The sequence below is a fragment of the Drosophila serrata genome, unplaced genomic scaffold (assembly GCF_035046125.1).
Source record: "Drosophila serrata isolate PLE 108 unplaced genomic scaffold, ASM3504612v1 contig_228, whole genome shotgun sequence".
Lineage (NCBI taxonomy): Eukaryota > Metazoa > Arthropoda > Insecta > Diptera > Drosophilidae > Drosophila > Drosophila serrata.
Genome location: NW_028257126.1, coordinates 902,839 through 925,114, shown reverse-complemented (window position 1 = coordinate 925,114; position 22,276 = coordinate 902,839). Strand labels below are relative to the sequence as shown.

Here is a 22,276-nt window from a genome sequence, read left to right as displayed (position 1 = left end):
GGATAAGGCTTTGTTCCCTCGGACCGGCGATACAATTGAGTTTGCGAAATGGCGGAAGTAAATGCGAATTTAATATGCAAAAGAGTGGGAGGGAGTAGTCATGCCGAGATTGTTCAAAGGATATCGGTTGAAGATTGCTTCGCGAGACGATTGCAAAACGAGTAAGCCGAGAATTGACAGGAGTGACAGCATTTAAGCCGGGGATTTCCTATGAAGTATATGCTTCAAGGCATAGATAAAAATAAATTTGAAAACTTTGTTTATGGAGCTCCATACCTTAAGCTATAATTTGCTTTATTTTTGGACCAAAATTTTACGAGAAATGTCTATTTACAAATTATTACCTCATTTTAGAATTATTTTAATACTTTTCTATGAATAGGAGCCCTAAAAATGCATTTAAATTAAAGGCAAGGTTTATTTTTATATAACAGTTTACACCACTTATTGTTATTGATATTTGTTGGGTTTTCCTAAATAATTATTGTCTGCGCAAGAAATACATTTCTTGTCTCAATCATTCATAAGAGATTGCATCTTTTCCCTATTGACAAATTTGAACAGCGAAACACACTAAATACTGGTTTTAACTGCCTGTTGATCCGAATCGGTTAACAGAATCAAATAACATTCCACTGAGAACAGCCTGCTGTCGCCCTCGTTCCGATTCCACATATTTTCCCAAGTGAACTTCCCCTATTGAGGAGTTTGGAAACGTAACGAAACGAAATGGAACGTCCGAAGGGATGACTTTCTAAAGCGGAACGAACATGTTGCGAAACACCAGGCAACCCCTGTGTTTCAGATGTTCGTTTCCATTCGCTTGGACGGCTTGGAATCGAAATACAGGGGAAGTTTGTGGTCCAAGGAATCGGGATAATCGGGATGCTGTGAACGAAATGAAGATGAAACGTCGGCCATGAGAAGGGGTACAAGTGGCAGAAGTTAAACATCAGAATCGGAACCTGCGAATTGCGAAATGTGAAATGCTCCGAACTCCGGACGAAGCGATTCAGTTAGAAATTTGAATGGTTAAGCTGCGGACGTCGAGCGGGAAAAATCGGGTGAATTTTGGAAAAGCCAGAAACAAGGCATGAGTTTGAATCGTTGCGCGGGCACTCTTGGATACTACTGTTAAATGCACTTGAAGGACTCATCGTCATACTTACATTCGGTCTCGGAACCAGACTGAGATCCTGGTTCATCATCTGGCGACCGGCCTTTGTTTACGGGAATGTGTGCCAAACCGGATGTGGGCGTGTCCGCCGCCCGAATAAGTAACGTCTAAAGTGGAGTGGAGTGTAAGAAACCCCATTTGTAGCCCCCTCCTCCTCGGTCGGGCTGTGATTGTGCGAGTGAGTGCAATGTGTCTTTTATAAATCAAGGAAAATCACATTTTAAATTGCTGCGCATTAGAACGGATACAGATACAAAGGCAGGGCTCCGAAAGGAGGCAGCCAGGCTGGCAAGGATCGAAAGTCAAACGCCGTCAAACGTTGATTGCGTCGTCGTCGTCTATCCACGAAAAAAAGCGAAAAAGAACGTGAAGGATTTGACTGATGTGAATGGAGTGAAGGATGCGATGTGACCTAGCCCAGCCCCCATTCCCGCAATTATGTCCTCCCTTCTCCTGCAGGTGGCACGTGCTATTGTCTGGCCCCCATGTATTTCAATTCGATTATATTGATGAGCATATGATGTAATATATGGAAATATAATCTGATTAGAGGCAGCCGGCGCTCGCGACTCATCCCGGACACCTCCTCACCGAGCGCGGGATTCGCAAATCGTGCCCTGCCAAAGATTTTAAAACTCATTAATGTGCAAAGACGGCAATCCCCCAAGTCTTTGGTGTCATTAGACAACAAAGTAAGGCGAAGAATAGGCAGTGGAAAGCTGGGAAAATGAAAAAGGTGACAATGATACTGGCAAATCAATAAATGTGTTGGAACAGGTGCTTCAGACTTGGCCAGGATATCGGATAGCAGTTCTAAAAAAGAACGAGCGAAAGGATTTTTCGCTTGGCAACGCCAAGTAATTCTGAAAAAAATATCATATATCCCGACAGTGAAAAAACGTTGATTAATTGAGGGGGAATTCGACAGAAGTGAAGTATCAACAACTGTCAAGTTCTTCTCGGGGAATTCAGTTATTCTTGAGTGTTAGACAAAAAAATAAGTAAAAGATACCAAGGACAATAAGATGAGAACTTGGTTCACTTTAAAATTGCAGACTGAGTATTTCACACGGATTTGTTTTACAGAAAATGTGATTAAAGCACATAAAAATAAAACCAAAATGAACTGAAATAGAGTCTCTGTTGCCTGCAGGATAATAAAATCGTTATGATTTGTTTGCTCCATAAATCACATAGGCTTAGGATTGAGCATGCTTTAAGCTAAGAAGATCTATTTATTTAGGAAATTTAAATTTAGTTTGAGTCAAATAAGTTAGATAATTTACTTATCAGCTTAGAAAATCACTCTTGTATTTGTACTTAACCAACAAAGTGCTCGGTTGTCATGGAGAAGCTTAGATATTAAAACTGAGGTAGAACTTTAAGTGACCAAAAGTATGAATAATCATGACTAGTTAGTTCAGGACAAGATTAGACACTCTATTTTGACACATAATTACTCTTCTTTGGCAGTCAACTTCGGCTGTCTGTGAGTAAATTAGAAAAGCCTTCCAAGCTAATGGACCGGACTTCTCCCTTCGAAAATAAATATCAATTTGCTGCTTGGCTCCCCTAATTACACGCTGGCGAAGCCAACTCCTGCTAATCGGCCCAGATTAGAGAGTGCAATAATGCATTTGGATTCCGGATTCCGGATTTTGGATTTTTAGATTTTTATTTTGCTATTTGGGGACTTCGATTTGCCAGCTATGAGCTGACTAAGCCGGGCTTCTGGCACTCATTTGGCGGAGGACGACGCAGTTCTATGGGCGAACCGACTCTCTGGCCAACAAAAAATAACGAGGAAGCCATTAAAAATTTGCCGAGCTCAGCAGGAGGGGAGGAAGTGAAACTAATGGAGAGTGGAATCGCAGGAGCAATGGGGCTATGCAATTCATTAATTTATTGACTTATAATCAAGCCAGGCAAAACTTATGCCCGAAGGCAGAGCCGGATAAATATCCATTTATCACATAAATAGAATGCTAACAGCAGCGAATCCTTGGTGGTTTTCCGTTTTTCTCGGACCCAACTTGTATTTTCGCCTCTCCAGCCTGGCTGCCTGCTGCGGTTGGCTTTGCCAAATAAAGCTAGAAATAAGTTAAAACATACTGTATGTTCTCTGCGGCCTGACTCGACTTGGCGAAATAAAAACAAAATCTGCAGACTAAAGTCACGTTCGTGCAACTACATAGAATCTCCCCCCCCCCAGGGGCAAGTGCGGTATGCAAATTCAACCGAGAAGACTTCATAAAAGCAGTGCAAATAATTAAATAACAGAGCGAGAACAAACAGCAAAATGACATGCTACTCAAGCTGGCGAAACTTGGATTAACTAGCTGCGAAATAAATAAATACGAAAGCCAAAAGTAAATCCCAGAGCAATCCAAGTTCCCTGCCAAGGTGCGACATCCGACAGATGCCCTCGCCCAATAAGATGTCCTGGCGGGGAAGGGCACCAGGAGCAGGCGGCGAAGGAGATGGAGCAGGAGCAGGAGCAAGACGAGGCACAGGGCTCCTCCTGGCGGGAAGGAATCCGGGAACTGCCAGCATACTGCTGGCATTTCTGGCAGCTGTCAGCTTTCGTGGCATGCGAGCGCGTAAGTGTAAACTTCTTTTACTTTGGCTGAAACGAGTATCCCTCGCACATTTCTCCCCAGCAATTTCACCACAATTTCGCCAAATTCTCCGTCGAATAAATCAGTTAAGAAATAAATTTGTAAGCAATGCGTACTCCTAATCGGATTAAGAAGACTTTTAATGATAATTTACAATTTTCTCATTTATATAATAATATAATATAATATATATACATATATATAAATAGAAAAACGTACAATGGATTAAAGTTCATAAAACAATATTCAAAATTTTAGAATGGTCTATAGCCGAAGTAATAAGAATATATGGTTTATAATGATATTCCTGTATTAAAGAAATATATAATATCACACAACAGAAGTAAGTCTTATTCAAGGCTTACGTGAATATTTGCTAAACAAGAAATATAACTCAAAGTTTGTCTTTTACTTCTTAAAAAATGTAATTTCTGTATTTCTCTTATATTTATATTTATTTTATATTTTTTTAATCATTTATTATTTCTATTTCTTATGTATTTCTGTAATAAGAAAAGAGTAAAAACAACGGGGAGTTATCCATGGTGTGTCTTAGGAAACAACTTACATACTTCAGATATATAACCAACAGTTACAATTAACCAGCATTCCATTTTGTTAGTTACAACTATGCCACTTTTTACTGGAATATTCATACTAAATCAAACTTGAGTTGTGGCATATTAATCACAACTGCATGAGCCAAGTTAACCCTTGAAGAAATCCCTATCGGAGAGCTACCCGTTGTGGACTACCCACCGTAAGCCGACCAATCGCGTAACCAACTACCTGGCAATCCTTGATCCCCTTGGCATGCGAGTCCGCCGGAAAATCGCTTCCAGGAACGCCCCAGAGACCTTGTATTTACCATGCGAGCTCGAATCCAAATCCCTGCCCCACTGTCCAACTTTTGGCTACGTGTTGGGGGCTCTTCTGTGCTGTGCGGTGCCGGTGCGGGGATCCGGCTCCGTGTTCCGTGTGCCCTGCTAAGCTTTTGTTTTTGCATGCATAGTTAATTCAATTTCGCACATTTTTGTGCAAGTGTCGAGTGAAGCGTTTGCCAAATTTAATTTACATGATGAGATTTGCTTGGCTGCATTGTCGTTGGCAACTCGTTGGCACGATTTTTATAAGCTTGTCGAGTTAATTTAATCGTGCAGTGCAAATTTTCATTTAGTCGAAAGCACACACGCGCACCTACACAACATGAGAATGTCGCACACCTGTCACACGAAATCAGAGGAAATCTCCCATGTTGGGCTGCCAGAAACTCATTACGCATACGCAGCGTGTGAAGACTCCAACTCAAACTCCGGCTCCTACTTGGCTTCACATTTTCCTTCGTTCTTCGAGTAGTTTATGAAAATATCTGGCATACTTTCTAGCCCTGCCTAATTGGAGCGGCGTCCTGGCAACCGCCTCTGTTTCTGAATCTCGAGTTGATTAAATTTTTTGCGTGCAAGTGGGGTGAGTCGACGTCCCAACGACGTTCAACAGGTCGTACATATGTGCTAGATGGGAGAGGACGACTCCCCTGTGAAGTCACCATCAGTTCGAGCATACTGTACTAGCTGTACTTTTGCATATTGCTATCATCAAGTTGCCTAATTGATGGTTCGGGATAATTACACACTTTTGGCGTACTTTCGGAGGCTTTTCCCAGAGCGAAGATTGAATAAATTATAAGAGGGATTTCCATTTCGGCATCACTGAACACTTGCCTTAAATTGATTTCACTTCTCCAGGACCTCTTACTTATTTACATGCTGTGCTGTACTTGGGACAAATATTTGCGGACTCAACTTTCTCTTTGACTTTTCTGTCTCTCCCCTTTAAAGCCGCTTAAAGCTCACTTCGGTCTCTTACGGCTGAATAATTGCTAACTAATATTTATCATCTCGTTTTTGCGCTAATCTCTCAGCTGCTGCTGCTGCTGCCAGATCTAATCAATCTCAGTTGAACAGTAGTTCCCAGGCAATATCATTAACAACACATGACCCCCGACCAGATTTCCGCACTCATATGTGATATAATTAAATTGGGCACCAGCAAAAACGCGCAGGACCACAGACACAGCAGCAGTAGTTGACGGAGTGGGGGAAATGGGGAAAACTCGGTGAAAAACAATGGGACAGAGCGAGAACAGAAATAAGTAGACACTCAAATAACACTTAAGCCATCAATCAGCGCACTGGCCAAGGTCAAAAGGAAGGGCCACGCCCATGTCCATCTCTGTTAATTATGCCAGGACAATGGACCGCATACAAAACAGCAGAGGAGCCGGCGAATTCAACTGGAGACACAACTATGTTTTATATAAGAGATACAAGTATTTACCATAGAACGGCTCCCAAGACAAATGGCGGTCAAATGTCACGTTTAATTTATTTATGGCCAAAACACATAAATGTCGGAGTGGCAAAAGCCCGGCCAAGCAAAACTGAGGCAGTGGGCGGGGCCAAGAGGTTCGAGTAAGGGCTTTAATTAAATAACTGCGCTAAGTGGAGCCAAAGAGTTGGCGTCGCTAATACAGCCATTAGCCGAATTCGTTGAGAGACCATAAATTTCACGCTCCAGTTTAGGAATCACAAAATAATACCCGAACTGTGTAGTCTCCGGAATAAATTTCAACTATACTTGCTTAATTTGGAGGCTAGGCGCTACTCCAGACTAATAAATAGCTGGTAAACGTAATTAATTCACTTTGGATTGTCGGAATGACCGGGCGTAAGTTAGCAGAAGCCACCAATATGTTTGGATAAAAATTACCCTTTTCAGAATACTATATATGTGAGTTATTTAGCAAGTATAGAATGTCTAGACAATTGAAATGAGTCCATAAATAACAAATTTCGTAAATGTTGTTGGTGATAATGCCACTATTTGTTTATTTTTTGCACTCTAACCAATCTAAAACGAAAGTCAAGTATGTTTCGGAAATTTTAAAATTTACATCAAGCTAAAATAATTGAAGGGGATTCGATTTCATGGCAAAGCAGCGATAAAGTGGATTTCATTTAAACTAAATTCGAATAACTTCCAATGAAATTAATTTAATTGCAAAAACTATAGCTAAGCGTTACTTTTGGCAATTACAATTCCCAGTAACGACACCTGACATTTGCCCCCCAATCGGAGTATCCTTTTTCACACTCACCAATTAGTTCGTATATATAATTCACTCAGGCACTGAATAGAGCTCTGGGCGAGTACATATATCCGCTCCTTAATGGACCCACACGCGGACGTTTGGGCCACGTTTTCGCATCAAGTGCGTAATGAGCAACCGCCATCGATATTAAGCCTAACCTCGACTGGATATTGTTATGTATTTGTTTATTCATGTGTGTAAATTATGAGCAATAACAACGGCAGAAAGACAACAATCGTCAATCAGGAGACACGAAGGCAAAGGACCGTCAAAGCTCTGTGCGGGCGTTGGGAAAAGTGGGGAAAACGGCTTTAAAGCAATCGAAGCCAGTCGAGTGCTAAATGGGCGTGCCCGCCTACCACGCCCCTTCAGCTCCGCACTTAAGCCGTGTAATTGCTGTGTGCGCAAGCTGAATGCCACAAAAAGTCCAAGTCGGCCCACTGTCGCTGAAAGTTGAACGCTGAACGCTGAAGTGAGCGACACGACACGTCGCCATTTGCCTCAAACAACAACAAAAAAAAAGAAGGGAAAATAAAACAAGGAATAAGGCTCGGTTATAAAAAGAAAATAGATCGATATGCGACAATTGAATGCCCTGAGGAGTGGAGTGCCGAGGAGTTCATTAACTTTTCTTCCTTCGAATTTAATGAGCTTTACTTATGCAAAAGGCATTCCGACTTTACTCTGAGAAATTCCGAAAATTGGAATACGATTGCAAGCAAGTTGTCCAAGTCTATATTAGCATCGGTACGGGATGGTCAAGAATGCGTTATTTGATAATAAGTAAACTATTCAGAGCCCTTGGCATTCCAATACAATTTAATTGCAAAGAAAAGGAGACCATCAAGTATTCTTTGGGTAATTTTTCCAGATAGTTCTTGAAATTATATTTCAACTCATCGATTGAAAATAATAATAATACAAATCTTTCAAATAGATTGCCCCTAAAACATCGCAGATATTCCTATTTGTAATTGTATTTTAAAAATTAAATATTATTCAAGCTCTGCAAACAGTGATCCAAAAACTAAAAGTTTTAGTAAAATACTTTACTACAAAATCCCAGTTCCTGTGAAGTGCTCATTGATCCACTCGACCTGCCGCTCTATTGCCTAATCAGTATGCTGTCATCAATCCATCATGAGCCTTTACCCTCGTCAGAAATCGGTCGCTATCGGACACCATGGAGCACCAAGACCATGGTGGAATCAATGTGACCACTCGGAGTTAAAGGGTAACCACACGCAAACGTGCAACCATTGATAAAATGTGCGACGGCTGCTGATGTAGGTCGGAAGCTGGATGAGGGGACGGAGGAGGCGCACGGGGGAATGCAGGAGAGCTGGAATTTATGATTCCATTTTTACTTTTCTTCTCGTTTTGCCAAACAGCCTCCGGCCGTGTGAGGAGTTCCTTTGCGGAATGGGAATGCGAGCAGGCAGCGGGGGGGAAGGGAATGCAAATGGTTGCGGCTTGTGAATTTCTCTCGCAACAATGGGAAATGCCTCACCGTAGAGTCGGGAACCCCCGGCCGGCGTCATTGGCCTAAGCCCGCCGTGTTTTTCCCCAGCCAGCGTCACTGCCACACGGATAAAAATCATGATATATAAAGATAACCTGTCAGATAAATCCAAATGTCGGGTTCTTTATTTCTGATTGTAAAATAAGTCTTTTGGAGTTAGTTTGGGCTTCTTTCTATTTATTCGAATACCACAAAAATGGGCATTTTGGAAAATAGTTAGTTAATATGAGATGTAGTACATAGGCATATATTAATACGAATTAAAACGATTTAAAACAGTCCTATGGAGCTGTTTCATTTCTGTTTTTATTCGACTTGAGGATTTATATCTTTTTGGTGGACTTTTCTCGCTGTTCACCCGTTTCCTTTAACCCCCCGAGTGTGTGTGACAACCATTTGAACTGTTCGATTATGCATGTATGGAGCTTAGAACGGGGAAGGGAACAAGTGGGTGGGTCCGGGAATTGCTAATATTTGCTGAATGCTGTGAACCAATAAATGACAAGTTATGCCCTCTAATTAATGCGCTTAAACATGCGACAAGCATGTGCGGCTTCTGGCCGAATGCTCTTGGCCGGCCCCAATGGCCGTCGTCCCTTCTGTACCGCCGAAACACCCTTCTTCGGCTTAATTTCGGCACATAAATACGGGCGGAACCACGGCCCCCAGGCGCCAAGGAAACCGGGAACGGATGGAGGGCAGGAATCTCACATGGAGCCAGTTTTTGTGGCCACATCATGGCCGGGCCGGCGTTTCATTTTTCAACTGTCAGACTACCCACAAAGCCAGTGACACTTTTGACTCTGGCTCCCTACTGAAAGAAGGGTTATCTGGTGGGAGGCGCCTCGGGCGTGAATACATACATGGAAATTAAAATGACATTAGGTCAGGCGAGCGTAAAAAGCCAGAGCTTCTTCTTTTATTCCTTTTTTTTTTGTGGTTAAATTTAGTTTTTTTCTTTCGAAAATTTAATGAAAGAAATCGGTCAGAGAAATGCCATTTTATCTTCAACGGACACTGCCTCCGGGGCAGCCAAGAGAAAGCTTTAAACTTTATAATAAATCAAAACCGATTAAAATCAGAACAAATGACACACGAATTCGGCTCAGCGATACGTAAGGAAACAACCATTAACAGACGACCCGCCGGGACTGCAGAATCATGTATACATGTACACTATTCACGAGAGATTGGAGACTACAAAATTATACTTTTCTTCAAAATTATACTTTGAATTTTCAATTTGAATCGAACTGGAATTGACATACATAACTACGGCGAAGGTGACAAACGTATCGCTCGTTCAAGCGAACCTGGTGGACGTCGGTTCTGCTATATCCGTTTCTTATTGAGTTTCACGGACACGTAACAGTTCCATAGGAGTGCAACGGCCTGGACATAGATCGCGTGGTAGTCGAGGGGAATGTAGATGAAGTTGATAACTTGGGCGAGCGGCCAGACCAAGCAGCTGATACCAAGGATGGTGAGGTAGCTGTCCTTAAGGCGACGCTTGATCTCCCCCAAGGACTCGCCGTTGACCATCGGCACCAGGCAGGACATCGCGAAGGCATAGGGCGGCGCGAAGACGATCTGGTCCACCAGCATCTTGCTAATGGCGCGCCGCACCACCGGCAGATCCTTGGGCACCTTGCTGTCCAGGAAGAAGTACCAGCGCCGCATCACCGGTCCTGCGAACACGAGGCCCACAGCGCCGAATCTCAGCGTTCGGCCGGTGTCCCAGTCATGCAGCGGCTTCTTCTCCACGTACAGCTGGGCCGTTGTGTCGCTCAGCGCCATTATGGCTGCAACTTTCAAGGCGTCCATCAGGTACGCCCTCAGCGTCATCGCTATGATCCGATGATCAACTTTCTCAAGCTAACAAAAGTGTCGAAGCATCCCAGGTCCCGAAAACACACAGTTCGTTGACAGTTGACAGAAATAAATAAAACTTCATTCGCGAGAAATTGAAAAGTCTCTTCGGAACCATTTCCCCATGATGTTGCTGCCCTGGACTTCGGGTTTCGGGCTTCGAGAGTACATGTTACCAAACAACGAAATGGTCAACTGGATATCACTCCTCCTATGAAGAATACAGCGGTTTGAGGCTCACCTGAAATGGCTTGAAATTGGGGCTCCGAAAATTTACAAAAACGAAGCCACTGAAACTTGGCCGCGAAAAAATGATTTGGCGCCGCGATCTCGAGATTGCCACAGCAAATCACATGTGTTTGCTTCTAAAATATTTTGTGGTCCCGCCTGCTTTAAACAAATCACTATATTTGATTTTATTTGAAGTACGAATTGTTTAAAAAAAAAACTAGGAAAAACGTTATAGAAACTTATATAAGTAAATGTCAGAACCATTGACTAAATAAATGTTTGTTAACATATTTTATATGTAGCAAAGGAAATAATAAACCAAACTTTTTTATACTTTCTTTATATTTTGCAAACATTTGATATGTGTATAAAAATGATTATTAAGGTTTTATTAGGGAAAATTTAAAGCCTGACTGAAAATAGTCATATCAAAAAAGGAAACTAAACTAATTTTATTACAATACAAATATATGTACATACTTTTTCAGTCCCTTGTTATGAAACTTTATTAAAAATCTTTAAAATGTTTCATGATTTAATTAATATAGTCAACAGTATCATAGATATTTGTAGGTTAACACAAATATTCGCAGGAACGAAATGTCTAATGTGATCTTAATGGCATTAAATGGACCCATTACTTCTTCTATTAACTCGACCTTTTTCTTTCATCTTACATTAATTTCCACTCAAGAAATGCTACATACAAATGTTCTTTAAACTTTCCCTCTTCCCTTTTATGTCGCTTACAAAATCTCAGCTGCTTGTTATTTTGACCTGGATCTGGTTATCGGATCCGCGTCGGAACTAGTTCCAGTTAATCTGCCAAATTTGTTTTTAAGTATCATCGAAAATTATTTTATTAATGGGTATTATAAGAAAACTTTAAGTTAATAACTAAGTAATTACTAATAAGGAAGCAATATGTCCGGATGACCTGTTGGCAAGAAGAAGAAATTTACAATAAATGGAGCTCAGAAGGGAACTTAACCTCAAAGGAAATTCAGAAGCCCTGCAGGGCTGCAGAACGTCTGTTCAGAAGCTTGGCAGAACTGACACAGGCGGGAAAGTTTTACGTTGCGATCTTGAAGTAATAAATAGTGGCCATCATGTTAGCTGCTCCCCAAACCGGTCAACCAAGGCCAGGACCCACCAAAGTAGTGCGCTGTACTACCGAGTACACTGTGGAGCAGTTGTACCGCACCCTTCGCCTTTGCCTCAGATATATGGCAGATGGCAGCGAAATCTTCAATCGCGTCATCAACGGTCTGGGGAATATTTATTTCATTCCCATGCTGAGTCACCTATCGAAGGCGGAGCTGCATCGCCTGATCCCAATGCTGAGCCAGAAGCTAAAGTGTCTGCGTCTCCAGGTGAGCGACATACCCAAGCTGCAAGCCATTTGCCGACAGTTGGACGTCCACTTGGTCAACACCCGGTACTGTGCGCTATTAACCGAGAGGGACAGTAAGAATACAGAAGTAAAACACATCGAATTGCTGGGCGAGGTGCTGCCCAATCTTGAGATATTGCACGTCTCCTGCCCCATCCAAGGTCATTTCCCATTCCTGGGAAAAGTGCACACCCTTCATCTAAACAACGTCTCTCAAGCAACTTTGGCTGACCTGCTCCAGAAGTGCCCCCAGCTGGAGCACTTAGAGCTACGCAACTCCACATGTGTGTACGATGTGCAAAAGATCGGGCTTTGCAAGCTTATAAAGGACCTCCAGCTGCCTTTGGAAATAACGGCTCCGCTGGCCATCGCCCATCTGACGAACCTTAGGCATCTCTCACTGCAATGCAAACGGCTCTGGCCGGAATCGGCCTGGCTACCCACTGTGTTGACCATCATTCTGGCCAAAAGGTTCGCTCTGGAACGTCTCACCATAGACGGGACTTGGCTCGTGGGTCCTCTGATCCTCTCCAAGCTGCAACTGACCCATTGCACGGCTCTCAAGGAACTGAGTTTGAGCAACTGCAAGGTGATCGACAGTGGCAGAAATCCTCTTCCCCTCATCTGCCAACAACTTAGTTTCCGAAAATGCCACCTGAACATGCTCCATGGCTTCGTGGTCACCCAGCAAATGTTAAGCCATCTGAACCTGTTCGATTGCCAGGTTCAGTGGAATGGCCATCTACTCCGGCACCTTTTGGATCTGAGTAAGCGCCGGCTCGGGCCCCCACCACTTCACCTTCACTTTAGCCAGTCTACGCGGCTGCGATCGGAGTACACCAAGTGGGTAACGGAGGAGCTGGAGGCCTCGAAGCCTTGGTTGCAAGTGAAGGAAGTGGAACCAGCAACTTGGAAGCACCCACTGGGTATGATCACCATGGAGTTTGGCCGCCCGATTAACTTTCTACCCAACCTCCAGCGCCCGTTGGAGAGTATTCCGGTTGCTGCCGATCTCCTCAAGGATTTTGATTCGTATTTAAAAGATTAAGTATAACTGGGACCGTAAAATGAAATATTTCTGTCCACTTTTTAGCAATAGATTAACAATTATTTGTGTATAAATGTAACGATTGAATTGTCATGCTATGGTTATTTGTAATGGATCAAATTTTGGAATATATACAAGCCTGTAATTTTTGTTTTTAATATCAATTATTATGTTAAGTTTACAAATTTAAATGTGTATTGTCTTAAGTTTTAAAATGAAAATATCCCAAGCTTAAAAATGAAACTGTTTATTATCCTAAATTTAAAAAGCAACATGTTTATTATCCAAAGTTTCAACTTCCATTATTCAGCATATAAGTTGCCTGATAAGACTCTAATTAAATGTTAAGAAATTACTATGTACATGCTTCTAATCTGCGCTCTTGTTTGTAAATGAATCTCGCAAGTGAAAACACTCAAGTTTCTCGAACCGTAAAATACAACATTTTTGCATAAGCAGAAAAATAATGAATACAAATCCCATGTAAAATACTTTCGCTCGACAGATGCTCCCATTCACTTCGAGGGGCATCCCATTCGGGACTCGAGTGTGCACTGCGTACCAAATCTAACCTCGAAAGGCTTTCGGCATGTGAGCACCGTGTTTGCTCTGGGATCGCCATTTTTCCAGTTCGCTGACTTTTTTTGTTTATCAGAGACCACATAAATAACGAAAAAGTTGCCAAAAACGAGGAGTGAAGTGAAATTTATGTGTACCGCATGTAATTAATAATAAAAGAAATCGCGCAAACAAATTAAATGGTTCTGTGTGTGTTTAACTTGCCTGTTAGCTTGTCCAGAACGGCGCTTAATTAGGCCAGCTCCCCGCCCTCGCGCGTGGCTCAGATTTTCTCCCCATGGCCCGGCCATTTTCCCCCAAACTTTATATGTTTGAGCCAACTTAATGGGATCCGGGGCAGCAGTGCTCCAGCTAATCGGGTTAACCAATCCCAAAAGCAATGCTAACCAGTTGTAATTGGGTGTTACCTGGGCGGTGGACGTTTGGACGGACGGGGAGGTGGACAAGTGATGGCACAAAGCAAAGATCGTAAATTGTATTAACGGTTGAAGGATGGCGTGTGCCGGACAATATTACTTTTCACCTCCAGAATGCTATGGAAACATTCTGTCAAATTAGTTCGGGATAAAATAGTTCTACACAGTCTGGGCAAAAATAATTATTTCGATTCTGAACTTTGATCTGGGGGCTTATTTGTTTATATGTTATGTATTTATATTTATACACCATATATTTAGTCGTGTCAATAAAATATTTTCTATATTTTTGTCAAGCTAGCTGCATTTCGAATATAATTACCCTAATATTAGTCTATTGTTAATAGGAATTTTCAAATATAAAATACAGATGGAAAATATTTATTTTACCAGATAATGCAAATTTTAATCATTTCCACTATTTGAGCCTGGAAACGAGTATAGATTTAGTAGCCTGGCCATATCTCTAATGAAATTACTGCAAACTGGAATTAAACGTTCAAACTTAATCCCCGAAATGTTAAGCCCCGCAACATTTGGTTTTAATTCCAGCAGTGTCGCAATGGTTGTTCAGTTTCCAAACGATATAATCCATGCATCATCTCATGGCGGCAGTCCGATTAGACACGAACCCCCTCGGACTGAACTGGGTTTGGCCTTTTTCAACTTTGCACTCGAATGAATACGAAATTCACGCGAAATTCCCTGACAGAACCCACGACAAAGATAAAGTTTCCAGCAGCAGGCACCAGGCACCAGGCAGGAGTAGCAATACCCATGCCCGAAAATCCCGCCCACTTGAATTATTATGTTATAGCTGCTGCCGCTTCGAAGGGAGATTGTTCCATCCATGTTCCGTGGGCTCTAGTATATTCCGTGTGCGGGACCGGCGTCCCAAGCCCAGAAACTTTGCGCCAATCATTGCTCAACCATTTGAGTAGAAATTTTAAATTTATTGCTCTGGCAATGCGACAGCAAACAATAACATTAACAAAGTAATAATTCAAGGCCCCTTAAATGATTTCAATTATTTGCCCAAAATGTGTGACGAGAGCCGCATGAGGGGAAAGGACAGTATATGGCAAAAGCCCAGAAACCGAAATCAGTTTATGTGGTTAACTGAACAGTTACACTAATTACCGCACAACAACAGTGCTTTAGGTCTCTCATTTGCCGCACTTGGAGTTGTTGTCGGTTTGTGTTTTTATAAACTTTTGTGTGCAAATAGTTTTTAATTACATAGATATGCTGGCAGCATAAAAACAATTGAAAATTTAACGAGCAAATAAAGTTTAAAGCAGTGGGAGTCCAATTACCAACTGAGAGATCTGAAGAGCCCGATACCCTGTAGGGGATTATTGCCGATTATTACTGTTTATAGTGTATTCGATTTACTAAATATATATTCATTCTCTATGATGTATAAACGTATTGTTTTCCTAATTGTTCGACTCCCAGCTCTTCAGTGCAAGGCAACTTTATTTTGCTGTAAGCCTGGCACTCTGATACTTTGAGCCCATTCAAATCTGGTGCTAATAACCTAACAATGGAACCGCAGGGGAATCAAGAATAGTATTTAACAGGCATTTGCACAGTAGGACCTTTCTGCATAAATGCATTTGCGGTTAACGTTTGGCACGCATTTTTATGTGGTACCTCTTCTTGTACCTTACCGGTGCCTTACCACTCAGTGCTGGTAAAGTACAAGACACGACAAACTTTACCCGATGTTGCAAAACAAAATATAAATAGCATTCAAAATTATTTGAAAAAAAAAATTTAAGTAATACATGTATAAATATTACTAAAATGCTAGAGAAATAATAATATAAATAATCCATAATTGGCCAGCTCGGTTTATATTCCATTCAGAATTGTGTAGGTAACACACTGAGAAAAAACGTTTTTTCCCCATTTCAAAGAATGAAACTAATTCATAATTATCTGCTGCTGACAGGTTTTAGTTTTTGCCTCACATTCCTGGCTCCTGATTTTACCTTGGCATCTCTGTCCAAAATCGAGTCAGAACTTACCTCGAATCTCATTTATGCAGTGGTCCAGGCCCCTCGGAAGTTTGCTGCAAAGTTTAAGTTCAGGTTTAAGTTATTTAAGGCCCGCAACATTAGCTACTTAGCCGAGGCAACGGCAACGGCAACGGCCTGCAGCTGTAGCAGCTCGGGCAAGTGGAAAGTGGAAAACTATTTCAGCGCACTGTTCTCTCGCGGAGCATTTAATAAAAACGTAGACTTAGGCGGAAACTCTACTGTGTTGTGCAGTGTGCCCCCTCCCTCACTCACACTATGCTCGCTCTGTGCGATCATTTGGCATAATATTATTTACATAATAAATACTTAGTTGTTATTTGTTGTGCTGCGCGTAAATTTGCCGCCCGAGGCGAGACAGCAGAACTGGCAGGCGACGCCCGAAAGTAGGCAACTGATGGTGGGATGTTGCTATGGCTGCTGAGGACGGGGACAGGCGCTGGTGGGTGGTGGCTTAAAAACAAGGAGGCAGGGCGTGTCCTTAGCCCGCTCTGAATGTATAATGTGGGCGGCATGACTCTGTAATTTCAGGCCCATCTGCGGGATTTTATGCTCTAATAAAATTGCAATGTGGCCGCGAGCTCAGAGCTTGATTGGATCAGGAAAAGGATGGGGCACAGTGACCAGCCCCCAGCACTCCACAGTTTCTCTCCTATAGAAGTCAAGTGGTCACAGTGAGGCATCATAAGAGTGAACTAATGAGCAGTAGCAGTATGGAACTTATCGACTTGTCAAGTAATGTTGAGCTACAGTTCGAAGGCAATAATGATGCTTCTTGTTAAATTGTTTTAAAATTTATTGGGACTTAAAAGAGAAATATATTATAATTTAATTTTATATAACTACCCGACTCTTGAACTTCAGTAGACATCCCATCCTCTAGAGCCCGGAAGCCGAGATACATTACTCTTTCAAGTTTCCACCATCGAAACACATATGGACTAGGCATTTGCATGATTGGATCTTAACCTTACGAGAATAGGATTGCCAACTCGTGTTCAATATAATTATTTTTCGACTTCGAGGAGTAGTGTATTTCCGTACGCTTACTGTCTTATGAATATCATATCCTTAACAGGAGAGAATGTTTAATAATTAATTTATAAGTAAGAAAATTTCTAGTTATGGTAATGCTTATTTTAGGTAATAGTAATTTCTAGTAATCTACAGAACGGGACTTGACACTTCAAACTTATCTGAACTACCACTATCTAGGCTGGACAGCAGGTTGACCGCAAAATTAGTAAACAGCTGCAGCACATTCAAATCTCCCAAGTTGCATGAAAGCAGGAGATTCCCCCGGCAGATCCCCGAGTGCAGCCACCATTTTAGGAGCCGCCTTAGGTGCTCCCGACATGTATATAATGCTGTAGCTGTTCCAAGCCACAAACTCCACTCACAGGCAAAGTGATTTCTCCCAGCTTCCCGGGCTGTCAGTTGTGGCAGTGATAACAAACGGCCAGTGCCACTCTGAGTAATCGTTCCGGTCTGTTCCGAGTCTGTGGCACATCTTGAAAAGATTGCTCCTTTACAAAGTATCCAAAGTGGCCCTTTTCCGGGCACAGCTGTCTTTCCTGGGATAGTCTCAGGCGGGAAAAATTTCATTTAATAATGTACTTCACCCCAAAACATAATTTGATGAATATTGAAAGTCAGAAAGGGATCATTGGTACATAACAAAAATCACACCAAATATTTGTGACAAAGAGATGGCAAGTTCAACAAATTCTGATATTTTATTTAATATTTAACATATAAATATATTTCATTTTATTTTTATATTGTTTTTATTTCGAAAATGAGTCTGAGGTAATCTAATGAAATTTTCCAATTCATTTTGAACATAAATGTGTGAGCGAAAACTCATCTCTCATTTCTCTGAATACCAGCACAAAACTAATTCATAAATTGCATTCAGTTTTTCATAGTTGTCCCCCTTTGGTAATTACCACTCAAGCGTCATTCCCCTGACGCCAAACTCATAGCCCATAGCAGCTGGTGTGACAAAATATAAATTCACACGGAATTATCCCCATCAGTTGCGATATTGTTTTGCGTTTCGGGAAAAAGGAAAACCAATCGTCGAAACCCCTCCGCCAACACTTGACCCAAAATGCAATCAAACCAAATGCCCTAAGCAAATAAATTTGCATTTTCCATGATGAATTGCAATTTGCTGCTGCAGAATATATATGTATATTTCCTAAAATAATTCACAATTTGTCAATTAATAACCAAAAAGCTTTGGCTAATATTCTCAATTTTATGGCAACTGATAAACGAACGGTTTTTCATTGCTTAAAATGCGAAATAATTTACCCTTTTACCCGTTTTAATATGGGCCACAGGCTAATCTACAAAACCTAAACTAATTAGGAAGAAACATGGTCCTTTGGAAAAACATCATATTTATAAAATTTGAAAGATTTCCTTTTCGATAAATATGTGACTTAAGGTTAATTGAATGTAAAATAAAACAAAAAGTAAGCAAATGATTTAAGACCACATATTTGTTAAGCAAATTGCAACTAATATTTTCTTAGAAATAAAATTTAAAATAATGAATAAAATAAATATCTATAAAACACTACTCTTATCCTACTAAATTAAAGCAATACAACAATGTAATAAAAAAGAATCAAATTGAAAAATAACATATATTTAACAAACTTTCTCCCAATTAAAATAACTAAATTATTCTCATTATTAAACACACAATGTCAAACTGCAAGAACGTCTTATAAATGCATCATCCAAATGGATAGAGTATATCCTTTACCGCCTTTTCTCCAAACTTAAAACCTTCAGCCAAGTTCCACAAATTTGTCAATGCGGCAGCAGCCGGAATTTATTATTTACGTAGAAACACTTCGATAAGCCATCTATCTGATGATGTCCTGCTCATCGTTCTTGACCTATTTTGCAGCTCTGGCATCCGCGGTACCGCCAATGGGTGAAAATGCCTCGCTAATTACGCCGCCGACGTCGAGGACAACCACATTGACGGTGGCCACAGGCCCAGCCGGCTCTCATGTCCTGATGCTGGGCGAGGCCCAGTGGCAACAGCAGCAGGAGGACGAGGAGACCACGGTGGGGGACACGTGGAGCGACAGGCCGGACACTGCGACGCTGACAAAGGGCTTCTCGATTCCCACGTATTTGCCACCGTTTCCGGACTTTATACCCGCCGATCTGCCGCACCTGTTGAGGAATGCCAGTGCGCGGGAGACCAGCCCCCCGGTGGATATCTCCCGATCCGGAAGTCCGGCGATGCCATCGCCATCTAGCGAGCAGTCCCGCCTGCACGCCTACGACAGCGAGCAAAAGGCGCAGCAATTACGGCGCGAGAAGGAGCTGGCCAAGGAGCGGGAGCTCCTCCCACGCCGCCTGCTTAGCCTGCCCCCGCTGAACGCCACCGTCCAAGCTGGCCAGCACGCCTATCTGCCCTGCAAGGTGAGTTGTGGGATGGGAATGGGAATGGGAATGAAGATGACTTTGGCATAGGAATGGCGACTGGGCCAAGCTAGGACAATGGGGTGCCATCTAGCTGAGTGGCGTAATTGAAAGCTTCGAGTGAGCTGGCTACATTGTAGAAAACTGGGTGCAAGTTTCCGAAATCAAAATAAATACAATTAAGGTTTTTGCATTCACCTTAAAATTTAAAAACCATTGAACAACACATTTTCTGATTTCTCATTAAACAAGATAACTTATATTAATAATAACTACTATATTCTTTAAAGTCCTTAAATATTGGATATAAACTGTGTTCCCTTCGTTTTCTCTGTTCGACTAACCCAGCTTCCTATCTCGACTCTCTTGTCCTTTAGCTCAACCAGCACTCGGGTAAACCGCTCTCCTGGGTGCGTTTACGAGATGAACATATCATTGCGGTGGATCACACAACCTTCATCAACGATGCCCGCTTCGCCTCGCTGCTCCAGTCATCCGCAGCGACAACAATTGCATCAGGAGCCAGGCCAGGGGAAGGAGCAGGGACAGGGACAGGGGCAGGAGCAGGCTCTGGGGCAGGGGCAGGGGCTGCACTCCCAGCGACCGTAACTATCTCGGATGCTTCGGGAAATGCCTCCACCCACGATGGCCTGGAGAGGGGCAATGGGAGCAGCCTCAGCTGGACACTGCAAATCAAATACGTGAAGCTGGAGGACGCAGGCTGGTACGAGTGCCAACTGGCAACGGAGCCCAAAATGAGCGCCAAGGTGCAGCTGTTTGTGATAAGTAAGTGAAGCCGACTGAAACGACCGACAAATTGCCTTAGTCAATGGCCTCAGTATCTATGGCTTTGATGGCCTGTTGAGGTTGAGTTCTTTTCATAAAGGCAGCTCGAGTCCTGCCAGCTTACGAGTAGTTGGCGAGCGTTTCAATCAAATGTCACGAACGGTATTTAGTTTCAGGTGTCAAGAACAGGAATTCTACAAAGCCTTGATATTTAAGAAATTTGCTTCCGAATTATCTGGAAATCTTCAGAAATTTAAACAAGGGATGTACCTGCCTCACCTCATGATTTAACATTGTGCTCGAAAATGGAGTAATAAATTTTATAAATTAATTCTACTACCAGTTTTCTTTGACTATGTACTTGTGAAATACACTAGCAAAATGCACAATGCTATCCCAGAAATAATATGAGGGCATTAAATACATTTTTTCAATAATTCTCTCAACCTCTTGTTCCAACTACAGCACCCCGAACCGAGCTAATCGGCGATCGGCAGCGCTTTGTAAAGGCCGGAAGCAAGGTGGAGCTGCACTGCATCGTGCGAGGCACACTTGAGGCTCCCCAGTATATATTTTGGTACCGCGGCGACCAACAGGTGACTGCCGATAACGAGGCCAGCGGTGCCCAGAGCGGATGGTACACGCAAATCGACCGGAATATCTTCGGCAGTACGGAGCACAATCGGAACACGGTGAGCGATTTGGGATTGGGACGGGATTGCAATTCTTCAGAGGATTTCACGTGAATATCGATTTGCAGATTGGTTCGCTGGTCATTCCGTTGGTGCGCAAAATTCACTCCGGCAACTACACGTGCGAGCCGGAAAACAGTGCGGCAGTTTCCATGCAATTGCATGTCCTGAGCGGTAAGTAAATCCAATTGTTTGGATAAGCCGCTTGGTTAAATAATAGTACATCAAATCTTAAACTCTTGCTTATAATGTTATAAATATAATGATTTCAGGAGAATACTCCGCCTCGGCCATCAAGTCAACAGCTGCGAGTCTCCACAGGCTTGGCCATGGCTATAGTAGCCTCCACCAGTGGCTAATCTTCCTGCTGGTGGCCCTGAACAAGACATGAGTGGCCCTGCTGGAGGTCCTTTCATGGAGAGCACTGAAATCATCATCCGAGCGGTGTGTTTTGTCTAAGACATAGTTTAATTTCTAGGTAAATTGCACACACTCTCACACGACGATATGGTTTACTCCACTGACACTTTTTAAAGTCTAAGCTCAACTTTCCGAATATAAACGAGATTTTTATACAAATTCTAGGACTTAATATGGTTTTCCCTTGCTCTAGCAATTAGGTCTAGTCCACTAAGCATTATACTAAGCTCTAATTCCGAGTAACGAACATTTATTTGTTATTTGCGTAAATAAAGCCTAAGGCGTCTTAAGTAAGTTCTGGTTGTAACTTTTCAATTAGTAGTTTTTATCAAATATGGAATTTAATTTCAGATTTCTTTTAGGTGTAAACTTAAGCGCTATATTTGGAGAATATGTAAAATGGAATCATATTAGTACTTAGTTCTTGATTTGCTAAGAAAATGTTGGATTGGTTTTTTAAATCCTTAAGCGTTTGCTTTGTTCTCCGAAATAACCCAGTTTGGAATTCCCTTTTACATTTATTTTTTACAATCTTCATTTTCAATATATTTTAATTGAAGTTAGAGATTTTACTGGTTGTGTAAAAGCTCAGTGCTTCACTTTAATATTCCACAAATTACTGACACCTCGCATCAATAGCAGCATCATTTGCATTTATGTTCGGGGCTCGCATTTCTATTTGCATTCATTATGGCCCTCCTAATCCCCATCTACAGCTGGAACAGCCTAATGCTCTTACCCCTTCCTTTGACCAAGTTTAACGTCTTAACCCCAATCCTCGCTCATTTAAATGGAATCCACCCCTTGACCATCCCACTCATCTCGTCATTCCTTGCCGGCCAAATTATCTGTATATTTTAAAATGCAAATAAAGAAACC

At 42.0% G+C, this 22,276-nt stretch overlaps 2 protein-coding genes and 1 pseudogene across 5 annotated transcripts; 2 read left to right on the top strand and 1 right to left on the bottom strand.

The window, feature by feature from the left end:
• Positions 1-1,014: 1,014 nt before the first annotated feature.
• dpr16 (defective proboscis extension response 16) lies at positions 1,015-21,691 on the top strand. Of its 3 annotated transcripts, none has more exons than XM_086829984.1 (7): positions 1,015-1,355; positions 3,344-3,777; positions 18,973-19,499; positions 19,877-20,285; positions 20,751-20,977; positions 21,046-21,151; positions 21,250-21,691. In XM_086829984.1, exons 2-7 carry the CDS (start codon positions 3,597-3,599, stop codon positions 21,366-21,368), a joined length of 1,569 nt encoding a protein of 522 aa, XP_086686110.1. In that variant the 5' UTR covers positions 1,015-1,355; positions 3,344-3,596; the 3' UTR covers positions 21,369-21,691. The 3 variants fall into 3 exon arrangements, with proteins under 3 accessions (XP_086686110.1, XP_086686109.1, XP_020812998.2); XM_086829983.1 differs by having other exon boundaries at positions 1,018-1,913; XM_020957339.2 differs by having other exon boundaries at positions 1,018-1,913; positions 3,231-3,777.
• On the bottom strand, positions 9,677-10,313 carry LOC147644138 (mitochondrial inner membrane protein Mpv17 pseudogene; annotated as a pseudogene). Its single transcript, XR_015271006.1, has one exon. The product of XR_015271006.1 is annotated as a mitochondrial inner membrane protein Mpv17 pseudogene (transcript).
• LOC110187855 (uncharacterized) lies at positions 10,820-18,763 on the top strand. Its single transcript, XM_086829985.1, has one exon. It carries the CDS (start codon positions 11,678-11,680, stop codon positions 13,007-13,009), a length of 1,332 nt encoding a protein of 443 aa, XP_086686111.1. The 5' UTR covers positions 10,820-11,677; the 3' UTR covers positions 13,010-18,763.
• Positions 21,692-22,276: the final 585 nt, after the last annotated feature.